The sequence below is a fragment of the Ambystoma mexicanum genome, chromosome 5p, assembly GCF_040938575.1.
Source record: "Ambystoma mexicanum isolate Mex_15411 chromosome 5p, UKY_AmexF1_1, whole genome shotgun sequence".
Lineage (NCBI taxonomy): Eukaryota > Metazoa > Chordata > Amphibia > Caudata > Ambystomatidae > Ambystoma > Ambystoma mexicanum.
This window is the reverse complement of record NC_090930.1, coordinates 1,361,604,363-1,361,632,183: the sequence shown is the minus strand read 5'-3', so window position 1 is coordinate 1,361,632,183 and position 27,821 is coordinate 1,361,604,363. Positions and strand designations below refer to the sequence as shown.

General features: G+C 44.2%; 1 protein-coding gene across 1 annotated transcript in view; it reads left to right on the top strand.

Moving 5' to 3' along the window:
- The window catches only part of DNAH5 (dynein axonemal heavy chain 5), a 4,235,244-nt gene that overhangs the window by 2,497,022 nt on the left and 1,710,401 nt on the right, over positions 1-27,821 (top strand). Inside the window, exon 46 of the mRNA XM_069613779.1 lies at positions 2,876-3,018. Coding sequence (XP_069469880.1) covers positions 2,876-3,018 — 143 coding nt within the window. The remainder of the gene's footprint in view (positions 1-2,875; positions 3,019-27,821) is intronic.

Here is a 27,821-nt window from a genome sequence, read left to right as displayed (position 1 = left end):
TGATCTCATTTAAAAGTCACAGATACATTTCTCAGTGTTTCTTATTCAATGCCTGTTGCACATAGAGTCTAAGAGCCCAGGTGTAGAATTGTGAATTTGCCCAATATTAAACTAATATTGGAGTATGACTTTGCTTGAATCTTAACTCTTGAAGAACTGGTCTCAATAATCTATTTGTGATATGCCTATAACTAGGACAAAAAAAACAGGAAATGTAATACTGACCACTCAACTTCTCGACAGAAAAAAAAGTTTTTATTTGAAATATGTGTGTAGTATTACCAGACCATAAAGCCGTAATCCCATTTAGATAAATACAATTAAAACACAATTTTGTTATACAATTGTGATGTTTAGAATAAGGAGAACATCTAAGATATGCCTGATATGTAGAAAGTAATAACATCATAACTCATGCTCGATTTATTTATTTATTTATTCATACTTCTTTACATTATTCCGCTTATCTAAAAGTATTTTGTTAGCCAGAGATATCACTTCCTTGCCCCAATCTTCAATTTATCTAAGGAGCTTGAGGGCAAACAAAAGGGCAATAGTGAACCGATGTATGCCACCGAAGCATTAGCTCTTCCTTCATATGGGCTTGAGAATTGTCGTAGAAAGTTTAACATCGGCATCACCTAAAATACCAAGATATAGGAAAATAGGCTCAAGACGAAAGTGTTATATTATGTACGCCATTCCCAGCTCCTTATGGCATGAAATGTTAGGTGATGACTGGGGTAAACACAATAGCCATTTAAGAAACCCATTTTTATTGTTTGTATCGAGTCACCATTGTCATATACAATCTTAGACTGCATTCTGCTTTTTGCCTACTGGGCGTTTTGTAGAATACAGCCAAGGCACTAGTTGTGGTTGAATCCTTTGATCCACCAAAACTAACAAACCAGATTACATTTCAGTGTTTTGATCTTCCCATGCTGACTGAAACAGTCGCAACACTGGCGCCCCCTTTAAGCCTCTTTGCAGCAAGTGCTTGCAAGCGTTAATGAGTCAGGCAGGAATAATCAGTTTTGCACTTAAAAATAAGAACAAGGTCTAACACCACTGCTAGCAAAATCTTATGTTATTGGCATAAACCAGATAGTTATTATAACATCTGAGTGGGCTGATTTGCCCTGCCCCTTCCCACCACACCCCTCCACTCATCTTTCCTCATATCCATATCCCTTATCTGCTACTATTTTCTTTAATTTGTAATTATTGTTGATAGCTGAAAAAAGTGCCTTGAATAAATACATTTATCATAGGACAAAGAATGATGGTAGCAATCCCATTGCTGTTGCTTTATAATTTGAAGACATTATTTGAGTAGAAAGGAACGGAGACCAGGCGGTGATGTCATGGATGCACTATAACACGGCAAGACCAAGATGGTGCAGGCTGTCCATGATTTGACCGACGCTCAACATTTCGAATTCAAAATTGCCAAATGCGGCAATGGCGATTTCACAATTTTGCGCCTGGGTCAAATAACTTACCTAATGGCGGCACACCTCGTTGTGTGCCGCCGACTCCTCCATCCTCGTGCAACACCGGTTCACTTCACTTACGTGGATGGGAACTGGCGCTGCAGGGTCCTCTTTTCTTTGTTTTTGTTCTATCCTAACTTTATTCTGTCGGGAGCAGGGGTCACCCCTGCATTGCCCCGCAATCCCTGCTTCCCTTGTTCACAATAATGGCACTGAATAGGCGATTTGTTCAACATGTTTGGCTGTACGACAATTTCATGCAGCCGAAATTCGAACAAATCTCCCATTTGTTTTGTTTAATTCGAATGTTTATAAGGATACTGATGGTGCAAGGGGCAAGTTATTGAAGATGAGGAGGTGGTAGGGGGCACCCAGAACAAGCCTACACATGGAATGGGAGGGGATCCATGGCCAAAAAAGGGAAAAGATGGGAGGGTGCACACAGAACTAGCCCACAGGAAAAGAAGGGAAGGTGTACTGAGGCGAGGGCCAGTCCAGAGAAGAAGGAGGCAGTCCAAACTAGCCCAAAGGAGGTGTGTGGAACCCAGAATCACACAGGGGTAGGGGGGGACTCCAAGAACCAGCCCAGAACACTGCAGTATCAGAACCAGGGAGCCCAGAACCAGCCCAATTGGAAAGTGTGAAGGAGCTTGTGGGGGGGCAAAGAAAATAACAGCAAGTGATATGTCACCTACCAGAGTGTTCATGGAGAACGCTTGGTACCTTATTCCTGTGTGGTCTGGTGAGTACTGAGGAGGTTGAGCCTGCCAAATAGGCTAATAGGTGTTGCCCATATCCATGTATCCACCATGTTGATTGGCAACACCTCGCTAGTTAGTTATCTAAGGGGAAGGCTCAATGCTCATTCAGATGAGGCAGTTAGAAGCCATTCCAGAGTACTTTGCTTGTTTCTCCCTTTAGTTGCTCCAAAGGTGTTGATGATATCACAGGGTGTCAGCTGTAGTGCAGAGGTGTGGCTGCCATAACTAAAGGGTGGCTGGCCAGTGTATTTGGGGCACATTTTATTTGTAAAATCCTATATCTTTTCCTGTAAATTGGTCAAAGCATTGATGGACGCCTTGCATGCTGTGCTTGATTGAAAGTCAACATGTATAGGAACCAGAGATTAGCTTTGTTGTATCCATATTCTTCTCTTATACTATAAAAACCCAGGCCTGTTATTGTGTATCCACGGATGGGTGTAAACGAATCATCAGGCAGTGGCCAAGATAATTATTTGTCAATACGGCAGCATTTAAACATGCATCCTTCATGCCCCCTCACAGTTGTAAATATTACATGAATTGCACAGTGTTTTGATGAGATTGATGGTTTCATTAAAAGTTAAAGTATAACTATTTAACTGTATTCTTTAATAGGTACATGGATGCACTGGAGCACCTGTGTGGAGGCGTACGTATATCCCACTGACAGCATTCCAGAATATGGTTCTATCCTGGTGCCAAATGTGGACAATGTGCGAACAGATTTCCTTATACAGACTATTGCTAAGCAGGGCAAGGTATGTATTCCATTGCCTGTAATTCCGTCAAGCCACTTACCGTATTAATAAATATGCCAATGCATAACTGATACATTGAATGTCAAATGCCCAGCCATGAGATTCTACTAGACGAAATATATGGGAATTCGTAAACACTAACATTGAGTTCAAAAGAATGTATGAAGAAAACCTCTTCAACCTGATATGTGAGATTAGAATAGCCAATATCTGCTAACAAGCCAGAAATGTCAAGTTCTACCCAGTAACGTGCACTAGAAGTTTACCTTCATTTCAGAGCTACTGAGCAATAGATTAGGTAAATTAGCATGCATTTATCCTCCAAAAAATGTTATTTTATACATAGCTTGATCACCCAAGATAGTCCGCTTTCAAATATGTAGACAACCACATACACATTTTGCCATCATTAAGGATCATCATTGAAATATTCTGATGACATCTTTGTGATTGGTTACAGGATGGGGATGGATGTAGCATGTGTGACGTGTTAGCTGAAATAGTCTATTCTCCAGCAGGGGTCTAGCATGGATTCACATGCTCATGAATATTCCCCGTCGTCAAGCTGGGAATCCTCAGTAAAAGAAAAAATAGTTTCACTTTCACACTGTATTTCTCCTCTAAACCAATCGCTGTCCTCTGGGTCATACTGCCCCCGTCCAATGACAGTCCTCTCGCTAAAACCCGCCTCTGGCAGCCATCTTCAGATTTGGTAAGCATGTAAAGTGGTAGTTTGACCAAGAAGAGCTGCAGTGGGGCCGGTGAGAGGGTTCACAAGTGAATCCATGCCAGACCCATGCTGGGGAACAATAGTTACAAGTAAGTAACTTAAACCTTCTCCAGCATGGGGTTGTCAGATTTACCAGTGTTGCGAGAAGCCCAAAATGTTTTCTCAGAAGTCGGGACGCTATGCCACTCCTCCCCCAAATCAACAAGCCCATCATACTCAACTAGAATCTGTGATACTCATGGACCAGGGCAGCCTACCCCCTGGATTCAGTGAAGGATCAGGAGCTGTAGTGGAGACACAAGGAAATATAGGAGATGCTAATCATAAGGTGTGCATATAACTCAACACATATACAATTAGTAGTAGTTACCCAATTGATAGATGCTTCTAGTTGGGAACTTCAGTGAATGATCCAGTCCCAAACTAAATACCTTTAACTAATTACCTGAAAACTCTATCTGGATGCAATAGTTCTGGCCGTGGGTATTAGGCTGTTGCAAGAACAGAGTGAAATGAATTCATTCAGGCTTTATGCTCTGATCCGGTGCATTCACAGTGGATTAGAGGAAAGGACCTAGTAATGCATCACAAGTCATGTGACTTGCGACGTTGCTCGCAATAAGGGAGCACAGAAGAACTTGGTCTAATGTCGGGAATGCCTCCCAGTGTTCCCCAGACACTACGGGAGATGATAATGCTGTAGAGCGGAATACGACCTCCCATGTCATCGATGAGAGCACAGTATGCCAGAGACGTTTTTATGGGAGAGAAAAAGGGACACTTGCCCAGGGCCCCAACATTGGAGGGGGGACCTCACAAGGCTGCCTGATCTAAAGAAGTAAAACAGACTTAAATTGCACATGTCAGGATATTTTATGGCATGCTGCTGAGGTTCTAAACCCACTGCCTGTCTGTTTTGACAAGTACATTCTGCCTTGATGAATTCATCATGTAATAATACCTACTGTGTTCACTGTGGTATGCAAAGTCTTTGTTATGCTGGTACTCATATACTTCCCTTGATGATGGAGAAAATGAGGCTAGAATCATTCCCATTTTGCGTAACACCCTTCTATAATATTTTGTTTTTAAAAATGGTCATGTTTGGTAATGTGATTTGTTTACTTTCCAAGTCATTTTTAGGAGCCTCAGCGGTTCTTCCAACCTGTATATAAGCTTTCTATATTTCTCATATGGCCCTCTACATTGAGCACTTGTTCATTTGATCCCGTCCGACTCTCGTAACCACGTAGAATCTCTCAATTCAAAGTGTTTGCACTTTTCTTCCCCAGCTACATACCAGGTGTCTGCTCATTAGGGATTCTCAGGCTCATGTGACCTCATAGGTACTCTCAATTCAATCTCTCAATTCAAAGTGTTCATACTTTTTTTCTGCAGCTACATAATACAAAGTTTCAGTTCCTCTCGATGGTACTCTCTCGACGGGAGCGTTTGCTTCCCTCATACTACATCCGTTGACAGTGGATGTTTGTAGGATAAGGAGGTCGGGATTACTATCCTCCACGGAGGTCTGGTCTCAGAGTTGGTTTCTATGCCCCCGGCCTACCGCTTCATTGTTGTGGTCATGCGACAAGACGAAAGAAGGTTTTCCCCATCTCTGCTTCTCCCTTTGACCCGGGCTGCGTGATCGAATGAGCCGCCAACCTTCCAGCGTTCGGCTAGCGTTTAGCTCGCTGTCTTTACCACCGCCGGGTCCACGGTCTGGCGTGGCACTAATTCTCAACGAAATCTGTTCTGCAGAGGTGCATCTCTGCGTGGCAGTTCTCTCTTCGTTCATAGTTCCTCCTGTGCTTAAGTACGTCTCATCACAGTAAAAAGGGGTGTGTCCTTCGACTGTAGAGTTCAGACAAGATCTACCATTACCTTGAGGCAAAGAAATGAAAGATGTGTCACTTTTTGGTGGTTTCAAAACAGAAGTATACAAAAGAGAAGTAAAAACAGTTTTTCCTGGTCGCATATGTGCTGATAGTGTATGTTGGACTGCCTCAAAGAGGGTGGCTCTTCCCAGGGTAGAAGCAATAAATACCGAGGGTTTGTCACTATAAATGTGTATATATATTACAGGGCCTGTGTTAGCAGCCCTGTAGTTATGGTTCAGTTGCTCAACTCATAGAAAGAGCACTTTTTGGGCGGCTTATAACTTGCCCCCCCCGGACGAATCCTCACCAAACATTGCAAAAAAATGATATGGTCACCCCGGAATGAGACTGCAAAGTTTGGTGCAGTTACTTCAAAGGCAGGGAAATGTTACAGGGGTGTGCCGACCATGTTCAAATCCTCATAGATGCAATGGAAAAAAATTATTTGCTCGCACCTACTGGCCAAATCGCTGTATGGCTTTTCACCAAACTTGCGCCAGGAGCGGCGGCTTGGTCCCGAAAGCGTGCTTTTGTAAATGTGGTGTACATCTGACCAGTAATCTTTTGAAAAATGGGCAAAAACTATGTGAAAAAAATTTGTGATATCTTGGTCCCGTCCACAGACCCATTTCCTGATTCGGAGTCCACTGATGCCTCTGGACCATCAGTGGGTGGCCTGGTGTCTGCGGACATCAAAGATGCACACTAATTGGATGTTAAAAAACGTGAGGTGCATCAGATTTTTTGAAACCGTCGCCTTGTTGATTCTGCGGGCATCACCATGGACAGTGCAGTGAGAACAAAGGGCCTCATTTCAAATGTGGCGATCCAGAAATAAGGGTGCCGGTACCAACGTACCAGCACCCTTGCTGGAACCGCCACACTACAGGTCTGCCTGCAGGGGCTGTTGCACCCGGCAGGTCTGAACTGCCGGGCACAACTTTCCAGATAGGCAGACTTTTCATGGAAGCACTGGCACTGTTAGCAACCGTGCTTCTCTGTCCCCAATCACATGGAATCCTATGAGATTCCATGGGAATGGGGAGTAACATTTTCCAGTGCCTGACTTCCCAATCTGCCGGTACTTGAAATGTCCCAGTGGCACTGGGATGGATATCAGGCGCTGGAAAAGTGTTGCGAGTCCGGCGGCACCGCCGGACTCGTAATGAAGTCTGGAAATTGCATTTGGGGTTATTTTGTGGCCAAAAGGGGGCCTAGAAAGGGTGAGGGGAGTGGAAAAAAGTTGATGGGGAGCTGTTTTTATAGGTGAAAAAAAAGTGGTGCAGGTGCTGCCGAGTCCGTGGTCATTTTTACTGTCTGCGGACGTCATTGGGAGTGGGGAGGTTCAGGGTGAGTGTTGTTATTTGTATGTGTATTGTACATACTTGTGATATGGTTTAATTCCATTGTGGTGGTTTTGGCCATGCCCCCATGATTCTGGCAACCGGCCACGGCCATAGTTATATGTGTATAGTGATTTGAGGTACTGAAGGGGTACATAATTTGTAAATGGTAGACTGATATAATTAAAGTATTTATGGGATTTATGATCGTAGCAGATTTGAGAATAGTGGTTATGGAATCTGTATTTGTTGCTTTGTGAAGAATAAAATAGGATAATAGTGAGTATGGTTACTTGGTTGCATATGGTAATAAAGCTGGAATCTTGTGTTCTTTTTCTGTGAAGAAAACAGTACAATTTGTTAAACAAGATAGTTCAAAACCTTTAATTGCATACAATTGTACGTATAGATTTACTTTTTTGACCTTCATAAGTAGTACATTTTATGTACTATGTTTGGTACAACATTAGTGTCTGGTACACTGTTGTTGTATTGACATGCAATAATCATTGTGTCATTGTAGATTAAACAAAAACTACTGTAAATATATACCTTTTTTGCATTTATATAGTTTTAAATAATGGACATTTTACAGAATATGTGTGTTTGATGGTATGGATATATTATGTGAGAGTTAGTGTGAAAGGATGTGTTTGTTAGAAGTGTGTTGTAATTAAGGGTATGTTTAACGTAGTTAGATGCCCATTAGCATATTCTAACTGTAGTGGATTTTACAAGACGTTTTGTAGTAACAATAACTGTGATGACATATTTGAAGTGTATTACAATGAAAGGTATTATGGATGTAGTTAGCTACCCGTTGGCGTATTCTAACTGTCTTTGATTTTAAAATGACTATTGTAGTACTATGGATGTAGTAAGATACATGTTGACATAGTCTAACTTTGCATTGTACTATAGTTCAGTGAGTAAATTTGGGTTGAAGGAATATTAAGTATAGATTTGTTAGATTTGCTGGTAACCTATGTTTTGGAGTAACATAAGTGTTGTTACATTCAAACCAACCACTTCTTTTCTTGACATATGAAGTGGTTGTGGCATCAGTGTGGTATATTATTCCTACTGTATTGAAGTTTTTCTTGCCACAAGATACTTTGCCGTGTGTAAAGCTAGTGAGGTTACAGTGAGTTTTGGTACCATGTGCATTGTACCTTAGAAGCATAAGTATCACATATTGGCTATGTGAGTTTATTTGTATGCTGGAACGAGGTCTGAATTGCAAAAAGAGCATAATATGCCATGATTTACATTCTGTAGAAGCTGGTGAAATGGAATGGATACATAAAAAATCGTTCATTAGCGATGTGCTCTTGTGAAACATAGTTGCAGAGAGTGCTTGTAGGTTTCCACGTGTATGAGATCTGGAAGATTTCATTTATAGGGATGTTTTTGGTTTTTAGTACTTGTATTAAGTACATTAGGAATTCTTGTGGATCTTCCTGTGTGTTTATGGTGAGTTTTACCATTCCTGTACAGTAGTCCAATTATTGTCTTATACCTGAGACACTGTATGTGCTGTCAGGATTATTTGTGGTATTTCCATGAAGGACGAGCATTTGCAAACACAACTGTCTGAGCTGTTTAAGTAAATGTTTTGAACAATTGGTGGTAATTGCAAGAGAAGATTGATTGCTAAATTTGCATAGCAATTTACTCTAGATATGTTTCTGAATTTAAATGGACCATAGAGTTGTGCCTCTGTATGCTCTGATGGGCCTGCAGTTATTTTTTGAGAAGAGAAATGTGTCTCCTTGTCTTCTGATGGACTAGAGAGTTTTGTGGTTGTATTATTCGATGGAATAGCAGTTGGTCTTTGTTTTTTAGCACTATTGCTGGGCGATCTGCTACAGGTCCTTTTTATTTGTTTTCCTTTTACGTTATTTTTTAAGTACAGGGTACATATCTAAAAGGGGGTGTACAGTGTACGTAGCCTGTTGTATTCTAGGATGCAGGGAATGTGAGTTGACTTTGTTTGCATCAAAGTTAACTAGCAGTAGACCATTGAGTGCACAGAGATGCGATAGAGCTATGTAACTCATCCCATCTTTGAAGCCTGTGCTGCCAATGTCAATCAATGTGTCATCTAGGGTTAGACCTGCGATTTGTGAATAGTGACAGCATATGCAAGAGATAGAGAGAATTGTTCTCTGCGTATGTACATGTCTTTGAAAAGAAGGAAACGTGCTATTGTGTTGCCTATTTTTTTTACTTCTGCAAGTTTGTCATAGTGGATGTTGACAAACTGAATGTTGTTGTCATGTGGATATATTTGGAAGCCAACAACTGCACAATGGCTGCATTGAGTAAACCTTGCTCTATGTCAAGGTTACGTTTTAGGATTACTCTGAAGGTTAGACACGGAGTTCATACTTTTTCTAATCCAGTTGTGTTGGAGATACATTTCTCTGAGCTATTTAGTCGTGCTGGTGCTTGTTGACACATAGGGAGTGTCATGCTGTGTGCTTCTAGTTTGTCTTTGGAGCTGAAGTGCACTGTGGGTTGCATTTCCTTTTTCAACATTGTATCATTGAATTGACTACAGCTTGCAAGGGTTGGCATTAAGGACATGCATTTTATATTTTGTTGATTTAATTGTTCCTTGACATCAGGGGTAGATGTGTTTTGCCCATATAGCTCATGGATCAGTCTAGTTTTTAAAATGGATTTTGCATCTTTAGTAAGAAGACGAGTTCTAAAGCTTTTTAAATTTTAGCATAGGTGAGATCTGCAGACTGACGCATGTTTTGAGTTAGTTCTCTGTAGTGAAAATGTTGCCAGAGATTTACATTCCCAATGCTGCTGAGTGTTTTACGGCATTGTTTGTGTCCTAATGTTTTGAAAATAGGTTGACCTTTTACTGGTGTTAACTCTAGTAGGTCTCCGAAAACAATTAAGTGTTTTCCTTCAAACAGTTATCCGTAGTCAGTTTTTAGGACTTCTTGTATTCTCAGATGAATTCAAGCCAACATAAGGTTGAAAACAATGCTTACATCATCTATGAGGAGCACTTTTATTTGTTTCAGAATTCTGCATACTTCAGTAGCAGCTTCTGCTGATCATTTGTAGTATTCTAATGTGTTTTGGTGTCCTACTGGGAGGAGCAGTAGTCGGTATAAAGTTACACCTCCTATCTTGTATGCAGCTAAAACTGTCGGGTAAGTACAACAGCTAAAAGGTTGTTTGTTAAGTCTTGTAGAAATGTGCTGATTATTTTAATCAAGAATGTTTTACCATAACCAGCTTCACCACTTGCAAACAGGAGCAGAGGTTTATAATTTTTACAGCTACAAGTTTTAGTTTCATGTTTAAAACCATTTCTTCAGTGACTTCTAGATATATGGTGATTTGTTCATCATCTAGCTGTGATTTGAGCACTGACATGTCTTTCAGATTGTTTAGATTGATACATGATATGTTCTACCGCAGTCATGGCCATTTCCGCTACATTTAGAATGAGTGGTTCTCCAAGTGGTTTTTGGCTTCCTGTAAGAGAAGGTTGACAGCCATTAGGAGTGTCTTTATCTAGTAGAGTTTCAATGTATTCCTCTTGTTGGCATTCATTGTCCAACATTTGTTTGTATTGTTTAAAATTGAAATTTGCTAAACTGCTTTCATTTGTCAATGAATACAGCTTCAAATGAGTCATGGTCACATAATAATTATTGTTCTTTTCTCAAAGGTCTAAAAAGTTGCAGTTGGGCCATGTAATGAAGTTCTCTATGTTGTGCAGATTTATACGATAACTTTACATGATTAATTAGACTGGGCTTGGTAAGGTTTACTAGGCTTCCTTCACAAGCAGAGATTGAATATCTGCCAGTTGTCTCATCTAACGTGACATTGGGCCTCATTACGAGTCCGGCGGTAACCGAGGCGGTAAAGCTGCCTGGTTACCGCCGGACTCGTATTACCATGCCGCCTCCGTGATTCCCGGAATTACCGGGGCATTACAACCCCGGTTTCCCGGGAATCACGGAGGCGGAATGGGGATCATGGAAACACTGGTAGCATCTTGTGATGCTGCCGGTGTTTCCACGTCCGCCTGCAGGCGGGCGGTGTTAAACCCGCCAGGTCAAACCTGGCGGGAACATCACCTCCCTCCTGCAGGAGTCGGGATCAGGCGGTCCGGATACAATGGTGGCGGCGGGTTTACAGCCACCGTTATTTCCGGACCGCCTGATTTGTAATGAGGCCCATTGTGTTTGTAGGAGTAGTTTTGGGCTTTGACATGCAGGCACATGTTTTCCAAAGCAGTACTTCGGTTTGGGAAGTATGTGTCAATTACATTGTTTTTTAAAATGTCCTGGCTGTTGGGATTATTTGTGGCTATTGTTTCTATCTCTTGGTAGGGTTTTAGTCATTCTTTTTCGTAATAAAGCTGGGCCAAGGTTTAGCCAGACGATGTTTTCAGATTTCCCATTTAATAGTATACCTGTCTAACAGTCTGCATCATCGTCAAATCTATATTCTTTATCGGAGAGCATTTTTATACCAAAGCTGTACAATTTTGTCATCCCAGAGGTCTTTTAACTCTGTTTTCTCAACTTTGGTGAGATAGGCTGTGACATATCTTCCAACTGCAGTGGACTTATCTGCAATGTATTGTATGTCTGTATTTGCATTCCACAAGAGGGCAATTATTGCATTGTAATTATTGATGTACTTGGATGCTGCGTCCCTTTTAATGTTATATGTGTTTTAGGGGATTTCCCTTTTACACTTTGTCTAACAGAAGACATCAAGCTATTTACTTGTCCTTTTGTGCAAACTGGTCTAGGGAAGCCAAAACGACATTAGGTATAGTATTTCTCTTTGTTTTCATATCGACGTCAGCAGTATTTGCCACACTTATGTTTTTGGAAGCGTAAGATTTGTGTACGTAGGTCACAATGTGTAGTTTCTGAAGGGATATCACATATAATGGATTTTTGAATAAATTGTAAAACAGTGCAAATTTGGGAGCATCTTTTATCCACAAAAGCATGTGGATGTGTGAATATCTGATCTGATATTCTTTTCTACAAAAGAAGTGTTCCACTTCTCAGAGTAGAGGGGTATTTTTATTGCAGATGAAGTGCAGCATGGCAATGAAGTGATTGTAAAAGTACCTTGATACATTGACAGGGTCAAGAGAACAGAGTTTTCCTGGTGTTTTTATATATATTCCCTCTTCATCTTTATTTTGGTTTGCAGTGCGTAAGAAGTTGTGTAAGTCATCCCATGCATATTCTGCACAACTTAAAGTAACAAACCATGTGGATGGGCCTAAGTTGCTTAGCATATAACATACATCATGTGTGACATTGGAACCAGTATTCTTTTGTACCACCCATGTTTGCCAAGAGATTTGTGATACTTAACTGCAAAACTTCAACTTTGTCTTTCATCTTTGAAGCAGTTGGGTTGCAGATATGTTTGAACAATTAGAGTCTGTTTTTAATTTGTGTGCAACTCCATAACATAGAGTTACCAGTTCACTTTCAAACAGGAGGTAGAAAATGTATTCTACATTTTTTCTGAATCTGGAGTCTTCAGAATACATTCGTAAAGAGCGATATTCTGATGCACTAATTTGTGTGGGTCTTTCATCATTTCTTACGCCTTTTCCTGTAGGAAAGAGTAGAGGAAAAGAATGTGCTTGTACACCTTTCTCCCACATGCTCATTGGGGAGCCTTTGGCTTGACACATTTTATATGTTTCTAATGTCTCTTCTATGGTGTCTTTGGAGTGTAGTGGATAAATTGTATACTGGTCTAAAATATTGGCTGCAGTGTTAAGATCTACACATTCAAATTGGCCAGTTTATGGTGAATCCTGAATTATTTGGGTGGTTTCTTTTAACATTTCCTCTATGTTTATATCTTTGTAGTATTCATTGTTTTCTTTAAGATGTTGTAGAACTTGTCTAACTTTGTTTAAGTAGGAAAGTTATTGCCAAATGTTATTGTCTTTCGTTGGCACACCATTAACTAGAAACATCAATGATTGATCTATTGGTCGTTGTATTCATAGAGTTTCTGCATTTTCAATGCCTTTACTCAGATAAAGGCAATTTGGCCATTTTTGTTTAAATGCCAATTGTATCGTGAAATGGGTGTACTGGTTGGATTATAATGCTCCCCTACAAGTTAAGTTGTTGGAGAGCTTTTGGAAGTGAGAAGACTTCTAAGTTGTTAGTAATAGCATGTGATGACATTTGGTTATTGTCAAGCTTTGTATTGCAGTATGTGCAAACTATCGTGGGGTCAGTTATTTTGTATTTATTTTCTGCTGTTAGATATAAAGCTAATTGGAACCACTGGGATTCCTCATTGTCCTCTATTTTGTAGGCCATGTCTACTATTTTGGTGCTCTTTCTATGAAAAGTTCTGCAACAACAGACACATACTTTGGTATTTCAGCAGATGAGTTTTGAAACTTAGCTATTTCTTTTTTGTGTGTGTTTGTAAGGTGGGTGGTGTTCGCTAATGTTTTCAAAAGCTATTAAATTTTGTAATTCAAATTCAGTTCCAAAATATTTACTTTGGATATGCTCTATTTCTCGAAGGAGTTTTTGGCAGTTCCATGTAGGAGAATGCTACTTAAATTTTGCAGTTCTAGAGCAGGACCTTTTGCAAAGTACAGTCTATGCACAAGATTTCATATAGTGGAATGGTGTATTGCTAACATTTTGATGTGTTGGAAGGTGCATTTGCAAGCAGTTCCTGAAATGCAAGCTAATGACTGTCCTCACAGTTTTTATTCTACTTTTTTCTTTTAGTGATTGAGGAATTGTCACAAAGATTTGAAGAATTGTTGGCGTACTTTTACATATTGAGCTGCACATCCATTTGCACACTGGACCGTTTGGTTGGTCAAAAGTAACATTTGGTTGAAAGTTTGTTGGAGAAGTTTTTTCTATAAGGGTTTCTTTTGCCATAATGGTGTCGGTACGGTGGAATTTATTTTGTAAAATTAATGTTTTGGATTGCTTCACTGTGGCAACATTAACATTGGTAGATATAGTGTTAGGTTCATTAGTAGGTCTGCTTTTGTTTGTACATATTTTTTTAGTTTTTTAAGAGTTTGCAAGAGGGGCCTTACTTTTTCAGTCGTGGCTGGTTTAGTTTTGTTGGAGGTTACTAGCTGTTGTATTTTAATGTTTTCTATAAATTGTTTTAGAGGAAGATGACTAAATGGCTTGTTTTTATTCTTATTTGCTTTTTTAGCAGGCATTCTGTTCTGTCTGTTAGGGAACCAAATGAAAGTTTGTGTTTGAAAGTTGTGGAATGTTTATGCATTTAAAATGCATGGGTGTGTGTGTGTGATTGTAGAGATGAATAGAGTGTTGTATGATTGTGCAGTGGGATGATATGTGTGATTGGGAAGGCTGTAAACATAAGAGGCTGTACAGGTGTGATAAGCTTGGGTTAGTGAGTAAGGGAATGGTGGTGTGATTAAATAAGTAGGGACATTTTTAAAAAGAAATTGTTTTTATTGTTTTAACTGACTCAACAATTTTTACAAAAAGATGAATTCATTTTTTTACATCCTGTGTCCTTGTTATGCCTTACGTAATCCAAAAAGAAAAAAACACAACATCCTTTTGACTCTGCTGTTACATAGATCTTATTATTATCACTTTGCAGTAGGTGATAATGCCTCCAATTGTGGGATAATAGCTTGCATCATTGACACCGCAGCTATGACCCACGTTGTCTTTTGTCCACTTTTGTCAAGACTTTCCAGCAGTCTTCAGTGTCCATCGTCCTGTAGTTCACCATCAAAGGGTTTGTTAGGGAGAATTCTCTCTTTAGGCTGAATTTCCTAACCTAGTGAGTCCCCCAGCAGCTTTGCTGGATTTCTGGAGTTTGTTTTTTTCTCCTGCCAAGAGTGAGACTCTTTTTCTCCCACTCTTGGACATGATTTATGGTGTTCCTTTGACTGGTAATGTGTATTATGGGCTATGGGGTCCTTTACTCCATAGAGTCTCATGTGTTTTTACTATGTGTGTTATACAGCACCCTCCGTGCAGTGACACAGGGGTGTCATAGTGACACCCCACCATAGACTCCATACCCTGGGACTGACTACTGTCTCCCAGGGCATGTAAAGTCACCATTGGCTTTACTAGTCCCAAATTATTAACAGAAACCGGTACAAACCATCATATTGTGGACGTACTGGTCGGGGCAATTCGATTGCCCCGGGGTCTGTTAGTCGAGGGGGCACGTCTCCATCCCCCCTGATCCAGTTTTGGCTGGTGGCAGTGGATACTACTTTATATATTCAACCGCGAATATATCCCTATGGGATTTTCCCATTATTGGAGGCTACCAACTTTAATTATTTAATTCTCATAGCCTCGAACATACCGCCGGTTTATTTAATTAATATTGATTCGCCGGTTGGTATTTTTTGCCAGGACTCGATTCTAAAATGGCATTTGTGTTCTCTTCTGTGACTCCAACCCAAGTCGAGCCCTTTGTTCCACTTTTTGGCGGGCTTCTCCACAGAAGCCTCCAAAAGTGGTGCCACTCTGTCTGGGTACCACAGGTGGTGTGGGAGGGGGTTTAGGCACCCTGGACTGAGTTACCTTGGTAACTCAAGTCGCACTCTTGTGTGATTGGCCCAAGTGGTGATCCGGCCGGCTCACCACTTAGCATGTTTGATTGACAGCTAGGCTGAGTGAATGGGGGTATGCTGCATAAAAGCAGGGTTTTGCGGACTGGAACTTCAGAAGTCGACACAGGACCTGAGAATCCGACGAGGGAGAAGCTGAGCCGACCTACCACGACGACCCCACCGGTGGAGCCCTGCGGAACCGACTCACCACTTCCCGACGACAGAGAAGATCTCCCGGCTGGAGAGGCTTCTTCCCCTGACTGGTGGGCACAACCAGTTTACCTTCTTCTCTTCGCACCCCAGACCAGTTTGTGGTCGAATTGCCTGTGCCAAGCACCCCGGCAGCCGGATAGCCACTTACCACTGGACCGCGAATCAACAGACCGCTCTTTGTACCTGAGAAACTCTGCGGCTGGTTTCTTCCCTGGCAGTGCAACGGACTCCTGTTTTCCTCCCCGACGAGATCCTCTCTTCCCCCGGACGAAGCACCGACTTGCATCCGCTGCCAGGAACAACTGCCCCCGCTGGAGTATTCTCACCACTTTAAGGTACCGTGTCCGCCAGGCCTCCCTTTCTAAAGATTGCGACAAGGTAATAATAATCCCTTAACCTTCTGGACTGGGCTGGCCGCCTTGGCCCTCTAACTGGTCCCTTTCTTTGGTCCAACTCCTTTTTGAACCGTTACAAGACTTTTGTGCACTGCAACCGTGTGACCTTGGACACATTTCGTTTTGATCCTCTTAAAGCGGATCCGGCCTACTGACTCTAAATTCACGCTGTTACTTTGCCTTCCTCTCTTGTTGTGTTCGTGAAAAAGTGTTGGGATCTGTTTCAATTTATTCTCTGCTTTTCTCTCCCTTTTTAAAACAAATTATTAGAGTGCCATCTACGTTAGGCGCTCACCGCTGTTTGAAAATAAGTGGGGCTTTACTTAAGACTTGTCTAATATTCTTTTAAGGGACTGTATATCTTTTAGTGACCGTGTTTTTGGATTGCTTACTATTAGTGCCTGTGTGTTTTTCTAGATGTGGTTTTAAATAAATAATTATATCTCTTTTACACCAAGCCCTGGTCAGTGTTTACTTGTTCTATTGTGTTCTCTTGGCCTATTGTGAATACTCTGGATACTGCCTAACTCTTCTTGAGGGAAGTCTGACTGCTCAGCCACAGCTACCAAGTGAATCTGTGTGGTACAGACTGCTACCAAGTGGGTTTACTGCCAAACACCTGTAGTCTTAAATCTTTTGCAGTGGTCCCAGAGGGAACTGCACAGGTTTCTGCCTAACAGGGTTTAGATGTTTTCTCTTGTTTCCTTCCACCCTTTGCAATAGATCATGAGGTGTTTCATGGTTTCAATCTCGTCTGTGGATGTGCTGAATCAACAAGTTCCACGGTCTGATTTGCCACGGATTAGGTTTATCTCATTTGTTTTCAACAAGTTTATCCTCATTTTCATGAAGATGTCTCTGTAGAGTCTATATGGAAGTTTGGTTAAATAACCACGATGGTGGTTTAGTAGTTTAATGTCGCTAGACAGTAAGTTCGCTGATAATTTACTGCCCGCTACTACGTCTAGCATATTAATCCAGTCCTTGTCGAGCAGCGTCTTTTTTTTTCTCACAGAGTTCAAGACCAGGTCTTGTTCTGAACATCCTAGTTCCTCCATTGTTTTTGTTTGATCATTTGCCCACTTGGTTAGTTCAGTGGTTGTGCCTTTTACTCATTTGTCATGCAATATTCCAAATATATGAGGAGTGGGTGATTGCAGTAGTTTACGCATCAAGGCCATATGGTTCCACTCTACAATTACAGCAAGAGACGATATGGTAAGTTCTTTTCGAATTTGGGCCATTCCTGCTAAGTTTGGAAGGTTTAAAACTTTTCGCCAAAATGTTCCTTCCAGTCTGAGCCATGATTTTGTTGGCATATGTATCATGTCCTCAGCTCCGTAAGTACAGGCCGGAACAACTTTTCCTCTATAAAAGTTGATTACTGCAACCATTGAGAAACGCCCGTATTTCCTGTCCATCAGTCTTGCCTGAGGTGCCAATGTTTTGGCTTTTGCCATTAAGGCATCTTGTGCTGGAGTTTCAATAAAGCTGTTGTTGTAATTAACCCCTCGGTATTTAAACATTTCTACTTCTTTCTATATTCCTAATGCCCAGATGCCAGTTAGGGCAATTTTTCATTTTTTTTTTGCTTTCTGTAGACACATGATCTTTGTCTTCTCCTGGTTGATCTCCAAATGGTTAAGATGTACGTATCTCTGGAGACTGTCCAGCTGGCATTGCAAACAATTGCCGTCTGGTTGATCATAATAAGATCATCTCCATACAATAATTGTGTCACCTTTACATTCCCGATTGTTGGAGGGAAAGATCTGGTAAGCGGTTCCAAGTTCACGATGACAGAGATGTAAAAGTTATGAATGGCAGGTGCTAAAGGGCATCCTTGTTTTACACCTCTTTAGGTTGATATTGCAGGGGTTAACAAGCCTTCCCGGTTCAGGCATACCAGTACTGTGGTTTCAGAATGAAGTGCAACTAAAAGTTCCATGATGTCTTATGGGCAGTTTCTCTCGGAAAGCTTTTGCCATAATAGCTCTTTGTTGACCCGGTCAAAGGCCTGGACTGGGTCAACAAAAGCTATATATATCCTTTTTCCGGTTTGATGGCTTTGGGCTCTTAGAATGCTCAACATCATGATGTTCGCTGATGTCCCTACATTTTTAATGAATCCCGTCTGAAATGAGTCTGTCCAGTCGTTTTCGGTTGTCCAATGTAGGAACTTTGACAATATCAGGGACCCAAAGATTTTTCCTGTGACGTCTAACAGCGAGAAAGGCCGATCATTTTTTGGATCCTCTCTGTTTCCTTTCTTAAAAATAAGCACTTTCGTCGCTGTTTTCCATGAAAGTGGAATTTGCCCTTGCTGAAGTACCCTTTTAAATACTGTGTATATGAACAGTGTCCAGTCGGCAGGGTAGTCCTTCAACATTTTATTAGTCAAGACATCTGGACCTGGTGCTCTTGATGAATTAAGGATTTGGATCTTGTTTAAGATATCCTCAACCTCGAATTGAAGGTGCCATTCTTTTTTCCTTCCGATGTTAGCAAGGAGCTGATCTTATTTGGTCCTTTGAAGAGCCTATAGAAATGGTTCTTCCAGATTGTTTCATTGACGTAATTTTGTTCAGCATCAGGAGTGGCAGTAGAGACTTGCTTGGTCACTGACCAGAAGTCGCTGGAGTTTCTTTTACTCAATACACAAAGCATTTGTTCTGAATCTTGCTGAAGCAAGATTCTTCTTCGACTGGCTACCCAGTTTTTATATGTTTGGCAGGTTGTTTTGGCTTGTTGTTTCAAGTGGGCACAGTTGGATTTGAGAGCCGCTCTTTTAATTCTTCTCAGCTCTCTGCGTTTCTCAACTAGCAGTTTGTCGTATGTGTGTCTGCCCGTATATTGTTTTTCCCACCACCAGTTGTTTTGACGCCGAAGTAGTCCATGAGTGGCCTATAGTCTACGACTTTGTTCTCCTGGTCATCACTGTTCTTGTTTTTCTCCAAAGTGTATTCGATGGTTAAAAGCTTGATGTCTTTGCTTTTAAGTTAAAGACGATTGCCACTGCTATTTTCTTCCACCTCCGCTCTCCTAACTTGGGTCGGTAGTCTCAATCGACTCGTCAACACGACTGATACAAGTTATGATCACTGTTGTTAGTCTTGATGATCTCGTATTTTTTGATGTGTTGTGCTAGTTCTCTAGAAACAAATACATAATCTAGATGTGCTGATTGATGTCCTCTTTCCCAAGTTGGCATAAGGGGTTTTGTAAAACAGTTTGTTGATTCCAAGACAAATATGTCTCTAGAGGCCATCAGTGTCGACCACAAGGTTCCTCTTGTTTCTCGTCGATTTGTTGATCTTTGGTTTACAAACAATGATAATTGAGTTTGACATATAGCATTCAAATCTCCACAGATTAGGAAATGTGTTACATCTGTGTTTTTTTTTTTTTTTTTTTAACATCTTTATTGATTTTCAACAGATTGATAGACCGCAAACATATCAGGTACTGCATATACATTACACGTCCATAACCTCCCCCATACCACCCTCCACCCCTACCCCACCCCCCAAGACTCCAATCAACGCTACTGTTCAATATCAAGCCAGTTCCGAGGTCAGGGCTGGCCGGTCAACTGAGGGGTCATCCACCGCTCCGAGGTGGAGTAATGGCACGGTCAGCGACACCCAGCGATGCAATTCCTCACTGGAGTCCAGCCTCTGTTCGTGGATAGCGGTTTCCCACGCTCCGGTCTCGGCTGCCATCCACTTGGTGAGGTCGTTCCACCATTGTGCTTCAATTGGGCCTCTGGGGCTCTTCCAACACATGGCTATGCGTCTTTTAGCCGTGATATAAATTAAGTCTTTGAGTCTATTTAGGGGTTTGTTTTTGCGATCTCGGCTGCACCTGCCCAGGATGCAGGCCACAGGGCTATGTACGTCCAGTTCAATGTCTGCTTTTGCCACCCTTCCCCGCACCTGCATCCAAAAGGCGCGTATCGCTGGGCAACCCCAGAACATGTGAGTCATTCCCGCCTTCGGCTCATTGCATTTAGGGCATAGCTGGATGGTTGCGCCCTTGAAAGACGATATAGTTTCCGGAGTTAGGTAAGCCCTGTTGGTAATGTATAGTTGGATAAGTTGCAGGCGGGCGTTTCTGGAGATTTTCTTGTGATAGAGGGTTACTCCTTCCCATTCCTTGTCGTCAAATTCCCGGCCCAGTTCGTGTTCCCACTTCCCTCTGCTCCTGAGCTCATTCCTGGTCGTGCCTAACATTAAGGCTTCGTAGAGCCGTGAGGTCTCGTGGCCCCCCTCGGCGGTGTTCAACATAGTCTCAATAGTCTCGTCCTCCGCTGCAAGAATGGTCGCCTCCGGCCATCTGTCTTTCATGGCCTGGATCACTGCTCTGTGGAGCAGAAATTGTCCTGTAGGCAGCTCCGAGGACTCGCTCAGGTCGGAGAACGCTAGGATTACCCGATCCTGAACCAGGTCTCCGAGGGTGGCCACCCCGCAGGGTTCCCACTGTGCCCGCGTTTCCAGTTGTCCCCACGGGCGATGGGTCATGAGAGCTGCTATGGGGATCTGTGGGGAGTACGGATCAGGGGACCCCAACGCTCTGCAAGCCCTTCTCCAGAGCCGAGTTCCGAGCTGTACCAGATAAGGGTACTGCCTTAGGGCGTCCTCCTTAACCCAGAGTAGGTCCCTGAGTAGGAGGCCTGTCAGAGCAGGTTGGAGAAGTCTGGTATCTGTGGTGATCTCATCGGCCATCCATCGCATCACGTGTCTTAGCTGGCTTGCAAGGTAGTATAGTTCGAAATTGGGGACTTTCAGACCCCCTCTTTCGTAGGGTCTTTGAAGTGTTTCCAGTGCTACCCTGTGCCTGCCCCCCTGCCAGAGGAACTGCCTGCATAGTTTATTGATGTCTCTAAAGAAGGAGGGGGGGATGTTAAAAGGAACGTTGGTGAAATTGTGTAATAGGCGTGGAAGTGCTACCATTTTGAGGAGACCTGCTCTCCCGGCCACGGAAAGCGGAAGCTTCCCCCAAAAGTCCATGGAATTTGCTAGGGCATCTTTAGCTCTGACTGTGTTGAGGATGTGTTCTGTGTGGGGGTTACGGTGTATAGTGATTCCGAGGTACTTAAAGGAGGTCAACTGCCATTGCAGATCTAAGGAGGGCAGGGATCTGAAGTTTTCTCTGTATAGTGCAGCAAGCGGGTAGAGGCAGGACTTGCTTTTGTTGATCCGGATTCCTGTGTGATTTTGGAAGCATTCTAGGGTTTCGAGAATGTAGGGCAAGAGGTGTTCGGGGTTGTGTAAGTATAGCAGGGTATCGTCAGCGTACATGGAGACCAGATGAGTTATCCCGTCGATCTCAATGCCCCCATCGCCATACTCCTGTCTGAGGTATGCGGCCACGGGTTCACTGGCAATGATATAAAGCATCGGGGAGAGAGGACATCCCTGGCGAGTGCCCCTGTGGAGAGACCACGAGTCAGAGTATGTCTTGTTGGTCCGCACCCTGGCAGATGGGTTGGTGTAAATCAATTTAGTCCAATTTAAGAAAACAGGTCCTATTCCCATTTTTATCATGGTGGCATATAGCCACTCCCAGCGCACCGAATCGAAAGCTTTGGTGGCGTCTAATGACGCGACCGCGTATTTCTGGGGCCTCAGTTCCGTGCTGTATATAACGTGGTGCAGTCTCCGCAGGTTCTCGGTTATGGAGCGCCCGGGCACATAGCCCGTTTGGTCCTGGTGGATTAAGTGTGGTATTACCCTACGCAATCTGTTCGCTAGGAGAGAGGTGAGGATTTTACCGTCAACGTTTAACATGGAGAGGGGCCTATAGGAGCCGCAGTCCGTACCTTCCTTGCCAGGCTTGAGAAGGGGGATGATAACGGCTTCCCTCATGGTGTCAGGGAGGGTGCCGCGCTCATAAGCTTCGTTATACACCTGGGTCAGCAGAGGAGCCAGAGTTTCCTCGTAAGTTTTGTAAAACTCACCGGGGAGGCCGTCAGTACCAGGGGCTTTTCCAGAGGGGAGGGATCTAATGATTGCTTTTACTTCGTCGGGAGTGATGGGCTCGTCTAGTGTTTCGGCCATCTGTGAGTCCAATTTAGGCAGCTCAATGATGTCTAAGATGTCTTCAATGCTGGTATCAACCTCGGGCGGGGTCTCGGAGTAAAGATTATGATAGAAATCTGAAAAAACTGAGTTGATTTCAATTTGGGTATGTGCCGTGGTGCCATCCGGCTTAAGAATTTGGCAAATGGGAGCTCGGGGGGTCTCACTTTTATACAACCAAGCCAGGAGTTTCCCGGGTTTGTCTCCTAGGGCGTGGGTTCTTTCGATGTGTTTAGTATAACTCAATTTACCCAGGGATTCCCAGTGTGTTAAACAGGTTTGCTTCAGGTCGGTTATTTTTTGTAGGAGTTCAGGGGTTAAATCAGCCCTGTTTTCCAATTCACCCAGCTCCGCTTCCGAGCGTTCCAGGGAGGATGTGATGGATCTACGGGCCCCCCCTGTGGACGCAATCATCTCCCCTCTTATGACTACCTTGTATGCCTCCCATGCAGTGCCCATGTATCTGACGCTATTCAAATTTCGTTCCCAGTACTCCTCGGTGTAGTCGCTTACGTGTTCCCGAAGGGATGCGTCATGGAGGGCTTCGGCTCTAAGCCTCCAAGTGGGGATCGGGGGTCTAGGCGGGAATACTTCCCAGGTGGCCAGCAGCGGGGAATGGTCAGACAGGACCCTGGGCAGGTAGAGGGCGTCGCCAAACATAGCTTGCTGTTCTTGGCTCACAAACAAGTAGTCCAGCCTCGTGTGGACAGCATGGGGAGGGGAGTAAAAGGAAAAAACTCGCTGATCAGGGTGCAGTTCTCTCCACAAGTCTCGGAGTAACAGCTGGTTAGTCAGTTTGGACAGAATCTTGGCCGGGGGGGATGGGCGGGTATGTTTATCATCAGATCTATCTTTTAGAGGGTCTAGGGTGCAATTGTGGTCGCCTCCCCAAATCATGACGCCGTCCCTGTAGGGGCTGAGCCTTGGGTATAGGGAGTGGAAGAAAGCGGTAGCGTCGTGGTTGGGTGCATAGGTGCTAATTAGGCATACCTCTCTGCCTTCGATGGTGCCATACGCTAGTGCCATCCTACCTTCATCATCAGTCTTTGTGCTTATTAGTCTGAAGGGGGTGGTTGGGTCAACCCATATCAAGACTCCCCTTGCATAGGAGGAGTAGGAGGATCCTATCAGGGTTCCACGCCAAGTTTTGGCCAATGCTTTAAGTTTGCCAGCAGAGAGATGAGTTTCCTGAAGCATGGCAATCCCGGCTTTGCACCTTTTCAAGTATGCGTGGATGCGACGTTGTTTCACATAGCTATTCATGCCCCTGACGTTCCACGTGATGACTTTTATCGTGGCAGCCATGGGTAATAGGGGGTATAGCGTCTATTTGGGGGTGCAGGTAGGGGCCGTGTTAGCGGCAAGAAGCATGTAGGGGATGTCAGTGGTCTAAGCGCTATTAGATAAAGGTACATAACTGTGAAGCAACTGCCTCTTGTTCCCCCACTCGGTGGCTTGGGTGTCACCTGGCTTAGGGGCTGAGTGGTCCTCGGGTTGTGTATTCTGGACGTCAGTGGTCTAGTGGTTTCCCTTCCCCGGCACCTAACCTTCGTGCCAACTCCCATATTCCCTCCCCCCTGTAACTTTAAACAACACAAACTAATAACAAGTCGAGCGAGGTATCCCCCGTCATGACTATCCCGTTTCTGCTCCGTTAGACCGTGCATTGGTCGCCTGGTGCCCTACGGGCGGGTATGGGTATACCCAAAAAAACAGGAAAAAGATTCCGGGGGTGGAAGAGTGTTCGGCTCTGGTGCCTCGCTGCTAAGGATCTATTCAGCTGTGACAAGCTGGCACTTGCGTGGAGGGGACCATGGGGGTCCTCGGGCCCAGCGCCGCCAGTGTGGTGAGGCTCAGCGCGGTCGTCGCCCCTTCGCCTCTATGTCGGGGATCTGTTCCCTGTCCATCCAGTCGCGGGCCTCAGATGGGGTGTCGAATAGGTGGGCTTTGTTGTTGCGTATTACTTTCAATCTAGAGGGATAGAGGAGCATGTAGCGTAGTCCGGCGGCCTTCAATCTAGCTTTGGTATGTATGAATTGAGCCCTCTTCAATTGGACCTGGAAGGTGTAGTCGGGGTAGATGGATATTTTGGCCGAGTCTCTGAGGATCTGGCCGCCCGACCGTGAGTAGGCCAGGATGGTCTCCCGGTCTCTGTAATTAAGAACCTTCGCTATTATTGGTCTGGGTGGGGTGCCAGGAGGGGGTCTTTTGGTGAGGGATCGATGGGCTCTCTCAATCGTGAAGCCTTGGGACAGTTTCTCGGCGCCAATCTCCTGTAGCATAAGGTTCTCCACGAAGTTCGTGGGGTCGGATCCCTCAATGCCCTCCGGCAGGCCCAGGAGGCGGATGTTATTTCGGCGTGCCCTCCCTTCTGCCTCTTCGGCCCTTTCCTCCAAGTTCTTCACTCTTTGCCGCAGTTCGTCAACATCTCTGAGGAGCTCCACTTTGGTTTCCGTATTTTCGCGCACTTGAGCTTCTAGTGTATCAGTCCTGTCAGCTAAGGAGCGGACGTCCTGGCGTAGGAGGCCCAGATCTATGGCCACCGCGTCGATTTTTTGCTCCATGGTGGTCTGGAACAATTTAATGGCCTCAAGGATTTGGGCATTGCTAGGTTCAGTGGCCTTTCCCGGGAGGTCGGGTTGTGCGTCCAAGGTTGTGCCGCTAGAGGTTTCGGGAGCGATGGGGCCCCCAGCAGTGAAGGTATCTATGGTGGTTTGGCGCTGTTTGGACCTGGCTCCTTTGGTGGACATGGCGGAGGGTCTGGCGGATCTTGTCTACGCTAGCGTGGGCCCAGGGCGGATGGAGCCGTTCGGGGTGTTACGCCTCGGGGTTCCAGAAGATATGGTGGGCATAGGGGGTGGGGGAATGCAGGTCTTCCCCCGGCTCACCTCGTGGGCTTCAGCGACGCCCGGGCCCTCCCGTTCTTCTCCTCAGCCGCCACTCCAGGGGCTCCGCTCCCGGCAGGCTGCGTGCAGCGCCCAGGCCGCGCCGCCCTTCGATCTCCGCTCGCGTCTCGAGTCGCGTGTGCCCTCCGCTGGTCAGGTGCCGTACCGGGCCCCGCGCGGGTTGATGAGGAGGAGCAGGGCGGGTGGGCTGCTCGGGACTCCGTCAGCGGCACTGGAGGCAATGCACGCGGCCGAAGGGCTTCCTCTCTCGGCCGGGCATCCAGGTCAGGCAGGATCGTAGGCACCGCATCCGATCAGCTCAGCTAGCGCGGCGCCGCGGCCCGGGCGCGGCTCTGGTGCAAGGGCCGCCGCGTATCTCAGCGCGAGGGAGCCGCCATTTTGGCTCTGGTCGGCAGCGATTTTCCGTGCGGCAGCTCTTTCTTCGTAGGGCGCCTCCGGGCTCGGAAAAACAGCCAGCGGGTGCAGGATGGTAGCAGCGTTCGATGAGAAGGAGTGCAGGCTTCAGGGGTTCACATTTAAGTAGGAAAAACAGCTTATGTTGGTCGCATCGAACGGAGCGCACCCAGAGCACGTCCTCTTCACATGGCGGTTAGCCACGCCCCCCCCTGTTACATCTGTGTTTATTGGTGCATCATCAATCATGCTTGTTACAGTCTCCATGAAGGTGGAATTTGTGATCACACTTGGATTCCAGTAGCAGTTAATGATGTCCACTCTTTGTGTCTTACTTTGGGTGGTCGATGAGGGCGTAATTGTCCAATTGAGCAGAAGAACAAGGAATAAAAGGTCACAAAAGAGAACGTCTAAGAGTGACTTTCCTGATTTTAAAGCGGTCAGCAGTCCTACAGTAGGACAGCCTGTTGAGCCTCTTATTGCCGGAGATACCATGACGTCATACCCATCCAGGTATGGTTTTTGTGTCAGCCAAGTCTCCTGAAGACAGATTATATCGCAGTCACCTAAACTGACGTCACTAAGGGATGTCAGGTGGCTGAACCCCATGGTGTTCTACAAGGCCATATTTAGGTCCTTGGTACTTGGCTAATCCACCCGTAGCGGTGTCTCGAGCTCTTAGTTTTTTCTCAAGAATGGCTATACTTTCTGGGGGTTTTAATAGGGCCTTTGAGACCCATCTCCAGTTTTTTTTTCAGGCTCCGTCCCCGGATCAAACAAGAGGTCTCTGTCTTTATCCGTTTTTTGTTCTTCTTCTTCATCTGGTTTAAAAGTAACTGTTAGCGAGACCCCAGGACCTTTTGGGATCCTACTTACTCCTAGCGGGTCCTTGTATTGTTTCGTAGATTCTTTTTTTACAAGGTCTTGGTTGTTGGTCAGATGTTATCTCAGAGGGTTCTTTAATAGCTACTTTCTGCCCATCATCTTGTTTTTTCCCTTTTTGTGATATGTTTGAATCGACTCTAATTGTTTTACTGGGGTCAGGTCAAATCCCAGTATGTTTGAAATATCCAGTACACGTGTCGGATTTCCATTGATGGGATCCGTGTCATTGACTTGTAAGTCCCCTTGTAGTTGCTGTTTCTGGGCGGGATAGGTGTAGGTCACCGCCGATGATGAAGCGGCAGACCCCTCTCCCCCGCCCTTTGGCTGCGTGGAGAAAGGATCCTGTTGTATCCTCCTGATCCTGTTGTGTCTCCCACTCATTTTGTGAACTAAGTTCAGAGTTCGATGTCCTTGTGTCAGACATAGTATCACACGCAGGCTTCTCACTGTTTACGGGATCAACGCCCAGATGGTCATTGTGTAAACCTTTGTCTGTATATGTAAGTAGGGATATCCCCTTGTGGGCTGTCAGGGATAGAGACTAATCTGCAGAAGTGTGTGTAATGTATTTAGGGCTTACCTGTTGTTAACTGGCTCATGCTCGTTGAGTCCTTTAGCATGCCCGAGACACCCAAGACACCTATTTCGGCTACGGCTTCCTCAACTCGCGATGTTCTCTCGTCTTCTCTTAGCAACTTACCTTAGTGAAATCTTAGACACTTGTTAAAAGGATCGTCTTCTGCTGTTGCTTCCCAAGGAGAAAATTACGCCATTTCTGATTTTTTTTTAAATATCGATCCATAAAAATGCTAATTATTTCTTCATTTCCGCATTCAGTTTTACATTACCAATATAAATGAACAGATCATTGTAAAATTACATCATTGTAAAATTGTTAAAAATAAAATATCACCAAAACCTCATTTTCAAACACCTATTTAAAATATTGTTATATTTGCAGTACTTGGCTAAAAGGTTGCTTTGCTAATAGATGTCATTGTTCCACAAAATAAATTATTAACAGCCCAACTCCTGTGCAGCAAAGACGATCAAACAAAAGTTGCTAAGAAAAATAGCTGAAACTGGCTTTCCAAATTCATCAGAAAGAAAAGAACATTTCTGAAATTAGCACACTCACCTTCCCTGATCATAGGAAACATCCTCAGGCTATCAAAACCTGGACATTAAAGAAGATAAATGGGTCATGTTACTTTGCATCTCCATTATGCATCCTGAGAAATCTGATAAGCTGCTAGTGGAGCACTGATTGGTTGCAATGGCTGCAGTGGATTTTGGAGTATTTGTACAGTGTTTATCCCTAGAGGCGGCTCCTGTTGCTGGGAGACAGAGTT